Source organism: Seriola aureovittata, chromosome 2, assembly GCF_021018895.1.
Source record: "Seriola aureovittata isolate HTS-2021-v1 ecotype China chromosome 2, ASM2101889v1, whole genome shotgun sequence".
Taxonomy (NCBI): domain Eukaryota; kingdom Metazoa; phylum Chordata; class Actinopteri; order Carangiformes; family Carangidae; genus Seriola; species Seriola aureovittata.
The window spans coordinates 13,182,932-13,191,036 of record NC_079365.1 but is presented as its reverse complement, the minus strand read 5'-3'; the positions used below and the strand labels follow the sequence as shown (position 1 = coordinate 13,191,036).

Below are 8,105 nucleotides of genomic sequence, written 5' to 3'. Positions count from 1 at the left end.
CACCAAGTTCAGTGCAAATCAGTTAAATACTTTTTGCTTAATCTTGCTGACATATAAACAGATAGGGATGAAAATATATCCTCCTTGGTGGAGGTAAAAATCACCGGTATAAATAATGAAATTAATGATTGGCTGAATTATATTTGGCTGCTCCCAATTTCAGGGTACTGGTTTTGCACATACAGTGGCTCAATGCCACCCTGCCCTGTCTTACTCGGACACTTTAAATAACACCTGTTGCACAAAATAGGCATGATATGTCTGCAGGGTTTTGATATGTCTGTTTATTAATACTAGCAATTACCTCACGAGGAGAGTCTGGTTTTCAAAACTCATTTTCACCTACTTTTATTGTGGTTTCTAGTAGTCAAGGCTGGATTCCCAAGTGTGCAACCGCCCAGAGGCTCTTAAGCTAGTAGGTAATTAACACACAGAAAACTTCAGACATGGTTGTATTATTCTATCATAGGAGAACTGTATGGCAGAAAACTGAAATTATTTTCATTATCAATACATCCGACAACTATTTTTGTTCAGTTGATTGGTCAGTGAATAAAATGTCAAAGAATAGTGAGTTTACTTTGATGAAAATTGGGAAACTACCAGATACTCACATTTGAGAAGCTGCTGTTTGGCATTTTTGCTTCAAAAAAACTTTAATTGGCATGGCTTAATGGTTAAAGTGAATACAGCATGACCCCAATGTCCATGATTGGACATCTGGCTGAGAACCTTTGTTGCATGTCATACCCCTTTGCCTCTCTGTTTCATGTTTCTATAAAGACAAAAACCCACAAAATATTCTTAAAATAAAGGACTTTAACTTTAACTGTAAAAAAAAAAAAAAAAAAAAAAAAACGTGCACTTTGGGGATCAATAGGGGCCTTCTCCCCAGTACCCCTCAAGAGCTTAATCTGGCCGTGCTATAGGCTAAGTAAATAGTAGTAGTAGTAGTAGTAGTAGTTGTTGTTGTTGTTGTTGTATTGAGCCTGTTTTCTTCAACTCAACTACACCAGTTAAATTCTCATGAGCGTTAGTCCTGAAACCCTGCACATGATTCCTCCCCATGTCACCTCACATGTTCATCTTCAGTTTGTTTCAGTCAAAAACTATTTTCCCCCTTAAATCTCAAACAACAACAACAACAACGTGGTGCTGATGAAACGAAGAAGCCCCACGCTCTGCTGAGCTGACAGGTTGCCATGGTAACACTTGAGCGGTGGAGTTGTTACTACGGAGCTGTTAGAATCCTCCCGGTCACGTGGGGGCGCCTTCTCGAGCTCGACTCCATCCTGTCCAGCAGCTCCGGTGCCTACGTCACCACATTTCACCGAATGCGATGGAACATCGTGGAAAACCTTGAAGGTGGTCTCCAGAAACACCGCTAGAGAGACAGGTAAGCGACTGAAGGGGTCACTCTTACATGCTGTGTCCGCGTCTTTCGCCACGTTTATACTAGTGGGACAGACAGACTGTTGTCGCTAGCGGTGGCTCTGAGGGGTTACCGGTTAACTTAACACCGAGTCACTTGTAAGCTGTTTCTTCCGCTGGTTGATGTGTCAGCTTGTGTAATGCTGGAATCTGTGTTAAGATGCAAAATGAGGGAAGCGGCTCTCCTGCTCGCATCGTGCACGGTTCTGTGTCTCCTCCTGAGCCTCGGCGAGGCAGCCAGACAAGGGCAGGACATCAGATGTGGAGGTATGTGTCTGTCCCCAGCTCACGATCTGATCACTGCACACACACACACAGAAATCCTAATCTCAGCGTGTGCTCCTCTCAGCCTGCAGGGCTCTGGTAGATGAGATGGAGTGGGCCATCTCCCAGATAGATCCGAAGAAAATGATCCAGACTGGATCATTCAGGATCAACCCGGACGGCAGCCAGTCCATCAGAGAGGTGAGGCTGCAGCAGCACAGCCACGTAGTAATCTGTGTCCAACCCACTCTGTAGGCTGCATCCCTTTACTACTGTTGTACACAATGAAGTAGTACTTCACATGTACATCATCAGAGTAAGTCCCGAATATCTTTGTCAACATATATGTATAAATAAATCACATTCTTTTCAAATTTTATACTATTTTTTAATTCAGACAAGGGTGTATAGCTGTTTGTTTTAGAAGTCGTCCTTAGAGACAGACATTTTACAGAAAAAATGTTGAAAATGTGTTGTGTGTTGGTTTGACTGTTGACATGGAGAGAAATCTCATTCCCTCATGACCTTTGATGCCACCAGGTACCTCTGGCTCGCTCAGAGGGAAACCTCTTGGAGCTGATGGAGATTGTGTGCGAAAGGATGGAGGACTATGGTGAGCACACAGATTCTTCAACAAACAGGAAGTCCTACGTGAGGATCAAATCCCGGAGTGGTGAGACCATGGACCTCTCAGAGGCCACGCTGGATTCAAGGGTTACAGCCAGTTTAAAATTTGCAGTGAGTACAGTTTTCTATTCACATTACAATGACCTGTGCCAACGGCAGACAATTTACTGCATTAGCTATCCATCATTGGGTTTTAATGGTCTTAAAGTGTTGAGCTTTTATGGTAGATTTTGTTATTTTGTCTAGCGTGAATTGTACAGTTTCTTACAGTTGGTTTTGACTAATTTCTCCAGTGTGAAACCATTGTTGAGCAGCATGAAGATGAAATCATTGAATTCTTCGCTCATGAGACCGATAATGTTAAAGACAAGCTCTGCAGCAAGAGGACAGGTATGTTTTCAGCTCACCTTATTTTTTAGACATGACTGAGGTTGATTTACCAATTACACACTTATGTAATGTGGATCTACTCCAATGTCTGTATTTGAATTAATTGTTTTCCTGTCCTGTGTGCTCTGCAGACCTCTGCGACCACGCTCTGAAAATGCCCCATGATGAACTTTGATATCACTTCGCCATGGCTGCCATCTCTCCCCAGCTGAGATGGAGACACTGGGTGCTGTTATGTTTTCAGTTGTCACTTATCACCGGTTTATGCCATGGCAGTGGATCAAGATGTATACAAATCCTTAAAATCTATAGAATAGAAAATCCACAAACAAAACAAAAAGTGTTATTCCTGTGACCATGGAGAACTTAAGGACCATTTTAGCCACACCTCTTCTGTCACTTTTTTATTAACTGTAAGTTATTACACTTACACACAAATTTTTGTTTCTCATATAAAGGCTCTTGTCTTCACCGGATACAACTGAAACTGTGAAACTGCAAAAATAAAGTCAGACTTAAAAATAGATGCAGGATTTCTTACAACATTAATTGCATATTTCCAGTAAGAATTCCACTTTAAAACAAGTACATAGAGTTTACGTTGAAATTTGGTCGAGTGGTCCTGAAGTCCATATTCATGCATAATGAAAAAGTCTCTCCCAAAGCTATGCAGAGGTGCTTTGATGCCACTACTCACTGACAACACAAGTGTCATTACACTTTCAGTTTTAGCTTTAGTAGAGAGTTTTTATTTCTCACCAATATTTATGTAACAGTCCATGATCACAAGAATAACTGGTGCTAATTCTTTTGGGTTATGAAAGAAGTTATAAGGTACATTACGTAAGATCAAGAATGAAGTTGATTTCAGATTTGAGTGGAATTAGTTCCACTGTAGGGCAAATGAGAAAATGTGCCTTTATTGCCAAAAAAATGTTTCCCAGGTAGCATCACAGTACTCAAAGGACCAATCAATCCCATTTATCCATCAGTAGAAGAACCTCAGTATTTTTATTGCTGTTGTGAAATTAATTAGTTAATCAACTGATCACACATTTTCCACTAGAGAAATTTACAACTGAGGATTAATTGAAAGACGCAGCTGTCAAAAAAAAAAAAAAAAAAATTAAAGAATGACAAACTCTTAAGTTGTGAAAAACTTCATCCACTGTTTTGTGTGAAATTATGAATTCCAACTTGACTTTGTAGCTTCTTGAGTGCTGAACACTTTAAAACACTCCCAGGGACTTATTTTATCTCAATTATTTACATGGTAAATGGCTGTAGATCAAGACATGAACTATTGGGGTCTGCTGAGCTTTCAAAGTAAATTCAATTCTGACAACAAAGTACTGATTTGTAAAAGGGCTGTTATGTTGCAAATGGTATGGGTTAATAGTAATAGGAATTATGTCTGTTAAAAATTGTTTTCCCTCCATGTTGCCATTCAAATCCAGAAAGGAAAATGTCATATTAAATAAAAAAGCATAAAATAAGAATTAGATATTTGGTCAGTAATAGCCTCAGGAGCTGGCTAGTGGCATGTCTTATTTTTTATTAAACACTATCAAAACCAGCTGCAATCCCCTTGTATTATGACATTTAAAGAGTGTTTTGTTTTTACTTCTGAGCCTCAAGAGTAGAGTGAAGTTTTGTTTAGTCTAGTAAAACCAAACTAATTTAATTCCACTAGAGTGTGCTGTGGTCCACAATCTGATTGTGAAGTCCAAAGTGTCAAACTCAGCTGGAAAATCCTCTGTACTGTCACTATAGAAAGGCCAGGAGCTATATTTGGTATCATTTATTTTACAATGTGTGAAAAAAATGAACTTGCTGTCTCATGTGAACATTCTCTGGAAATTTCCTTTTTTATATATAAATTTTGTAAGTTTTCTGCATCTGTTGTCTTCAATCAATATATATATTTGTACAACATCAACATGAGTTTACCATCTATTTTCTAAATCATAGAAGTTTAACCCTAATCATACACATTTTGCTGTGAAATCATGTGACCTAGTTTTGATAATCTGTATATATGTGTTTCTACTGGATGATGCACAAATTTCAAAGTATTTCTGTCCATTGTGTTGGCAAAGTACTTTCAGGCTCAAAAAGCATCTGATCTCTGTCGCTCCATAGACTCTTGTTCACTATAAATATCCATCCAAATTATTATAAAAATCAAAAATCAAAAAGGTGAGTCTTATAAAAATCATTTAACATCAATAAATCTGCCACTTACATAATTGTTCACATAAGCATTTACATAGATTTCCCTCAGAATCTGGTGTATTAGTACATAACATTTTGAATGTATAGTTTAACAATTTTCAATGACAGCAGAGGACACACATACAGTAGCCGATCCTTCTTTATTGCCTCACATTTGTATTCAGAAAAATGGGCTGCCGACAGAAATTAAAATACAGAAACATAGACTGAAAGATTATATGAGAAATTAAATATAAGACTAAGAAGTGATTTCCAGTTTACAAAAGGTCTGATCTTTTAACACACTGTTACACTCATTTTTATTTATTGTAGGAGACATAAAATTTCCACAGCATTTGGTTAATGCACTCCATTTCTTATTAACTTAAAATGAATAATGGCTGGATTTTTGCCAAAAATATCACCACACCATGACATCACTCCAAATAATGAAATATTTTATTCTATTTATTTCCATTATCTCACACTGCATATTATGAAAAAAACTTTTCTAGAGGTAGCACATAAATATTAATTTAGATTTTAAGAAAAAGTGTAGCAAAACTTGGTTTACAGGAAAGGTTTTGTAGATAAATAGAGTTGGTTGTGAATATTTTAGATTTACCAACTGTCAAATTCTTACATTTCTATAAAAGTAAATGCATGACCAATCAGTCAAAAAATAAAAACTATAAAATTACATTAAAGAAGTACTCCAGATTTCATCAAAAACTAAGTACAATATTGTTAGATGCCAATTAAATATATTGGGCCAGTGTTTTTATTTTCTTTTTATATAATTATGTTACAGACTCATTTTCCTCCACTGCAGCTGTACAATCTCAATCTGTGATGTCATCTGAAACCACAGCGACCTCTGTGGGTGTCAAACCCTCCTTCTCATTCTCTTTTTGCTCCATTCCCATCACTTCCATAGCCTCAACTGTTTTATTCCCATCCTCAGCTGTGCACTCCTCAGTCAGACACAACTCTTTTGTGTCTACCTTGTCTAGCTCATCCTCTGCCCCTTCTTTAGCTGTAGTCTCATCTTTTACTTCACCAAAGCAGCATTGCTCTCCTTCAGCCATCGGTAACTCACCACTCTCTGTCTTGCTTTCTGTCACGGAATCAGGTGGTGTTTCCTCAACCTCGTCTTCTTCTGCTATAATAACAGTGTCTCCAGAGCTGCTGATGCTGCTGCAGGACAGTGTGTCGTCTTCAGCATGCCTGCTTGGCTCTTCATGACATGGATCCTGTTCTACATCCTCAACACTTTCTATTGAAACCTTGTGTTGCCCTACTTCATCAAAGACTATCCTCTCAGAGTTCATGTCTAATACCATATCTGGGCAACCCAAGTCCTCCCCTATGCTCTCTGGATCCCACTGCTCACTTACTTCCTCCTCTTCATTTTCAGAGTCAGGCGCTGTATGTTTCCTAATGCGATTTACCGCATCCCACAGGGATTTGGGATATTGGGGCTCTTCTTTGTCGGGTAAGTCAAGGGAAACTCCTTCAACCCCCTCGTGAGGAGGGATAGATGTGCTGAAAGCCAGATTTGGGGCTGATTCAGAGGTAGAAGAAGAAGAAAACTGAAGGGATTCTTCACTGGAGTTCAATTGAAGAGGAGGTGGGACAGTTTCTGGGATGCAAGCATCAGCAGTGACAGGACTTAGAGCTGAGGGACATACTGAGTCTGTTTCCAGAAAAGACACAGGCTCTGTGTCTGACTTGGGTGATGCATGAGGTGGAGAAGGTGGAGAGGGAAAATTGGGGGGTGAGAGGACACTTGAAGGTGACTCAGACACCTTGCAGTCTGAGTTTGAAGGTGAGGGAGAAGTGGAGTCAGAGGGTTGAGCCTTTGGTTCAACATCCTGCAGAATTTCTGTGTCTATTTGAGTCTGACAGTCTGTAGCATTTTCTTTGGATATCGTTTGTTCCAAAAGCCCTGCAGGATCCTCATCAGCATCTATTTGTGATTGCTCTTCAGTCATATGGCTCTCATTTACAGTGGAGGCGTCCTTTTCTTGGCCATTATCAAACTGTTCCTGCAAAATTATGACCTCTACTTGAGTTTGACTGTCAGTCACGTTTTCTTGAGATATTGCGGTTTGCAAACATTCTGTAGGATCCTCACTGGCTTCTTGTTGTAGTGGATCTTCAGTAACGTAACTTTCTTTTAGACAAACAACATCCTCTGTTTGGACACATTCAAGTTGTTGCTGCAAAATGCTGACATCCATAGCATTTTCTTGGGATGTTTCAAGAGTCTGTTCCAAAAGGTCTGTTGGGTCCCTTTCAACATCCTTTGCTTGTTGCTCATCAATGGCGTTGCTCTCTCCTACACAAACAGCATTGTTTGACTGTTCATATTCAAATTGTTCCTGTGACACCACCTCCTGGTCCTCAAGGTCCGCAAAGGCATCACTGATCTCATTGTTTATTAGCTGTGATGTTTCACCCTCATCCTGATCCTCAGTGCCAGACATTGTGTCTGCCATTTGATACGTTAAATCAAGAGGAGGAAGAGGGCTTGGGGAATGATGTGTATGAGGAGTGTCGCTTGGGGAAGATTCGGCAGATCCAGGGGGAAGAAGAGATGGTAGTTGCTGTGATGGTGTGCCAGGAGGGGATGAGGTTTCGGAATGAGGAGCAACATTTTCAGCTGTATCAAGTGCAGCCAAGTTGGGATCAAGACCTTCTTCTGTGTTCGACTGTGAGATATATGAGAGAGCAGCAGGGTTGGAGTATGAAAACAAAGAAGAATTAGAGACATCTTTGGGTGGACTGAAACACTGAGGTGGATGTTGAGAGGAGGTATCATTTTCAACAGGCAGATTTTCTTCCTGACTCTGTTCAGTTGTACCCTCATCACTGGTAGGTTCAAGCAGAATGTCCTCAGCTATTTCCGTTCCCTGTGGCGTTTTGATGTCTGTTTCGAGTTGGGAGTCAGTGTCTTTCTCTTCAGACATATTAGACACCTCTTCCTGAGGTCCTGCAAGATCCTCATCATCTTGATCTTTTACCTCATCCTCAACACCATCACTCTCTTTCAAATGCACAGCCTCCTCACTTTGGCCAACTTCAAAGTGATTATGTGACCCTTCCTCTGCGGTGTCCACTGGGAATTGTTCAGCTGCATCGTGAATCTCATTTGTTATTGGAGAAGGTTCAACCTC

General features: G+C 39.9%; 1 protein-coding gene across 1 annotated transcript; it reads left to right on the top strand.

Annotated features, from left to right (window-relative positions):
* Positions 1–83: 83 nt before the first annotated feature.
* On the top strand, positions 84–4,610 carry cnpy2 (canopy FGF signaling regulator 2). The gene is made up of 6 exons (XM_056388363.1): positions 84–1,396; positions 1,592–1,698; positions 1,781–1,896; positions 2,236–2,433; positions 2,616–2,712; positions 2,844–4,610. The coding sequence occupies exons 2-6, from the start codon at positions 1,599–1,601 to the stop codon at positions 2,885–2,887; spliced, it is 555 nt and encodes a 184-aa protein (XP_056244338.1). The 5' UTR covers positions 84–1,396; positions 1,592–1,598; the 3' UTR covers positions 2,888–4,610.
* The last annotated feature ends 3,495 nt before the right edge of the window (positions 4,611–8,105 follow it).

Excerpts from the sequence above, each read along its gene's own strand:
- cnpy2 (XM_056388363.1), top strand. The coding sequence starts at position 1,599 with ATGAGGGAAGCGGCTCTCCTGCTCGCATCGTGCACGGTTCTGTGTCTC. Across the intron at positions 1,699-1,780 it reads GCAGGACATCAGATGTGGAG|CCTGCAGGGCTCTGGTAGAT; the intron begins GTATGTGTCTGT and ends TGCTCCTCTCAG. Across the intron at positions 1,897-2,235 it reads GCAGCCAGTCCATCAGAGAG|GTACCTCTGGCTCGCTCAGA; the intron begins GTGAGGCTGCAG and ends TGATGCCACCAG.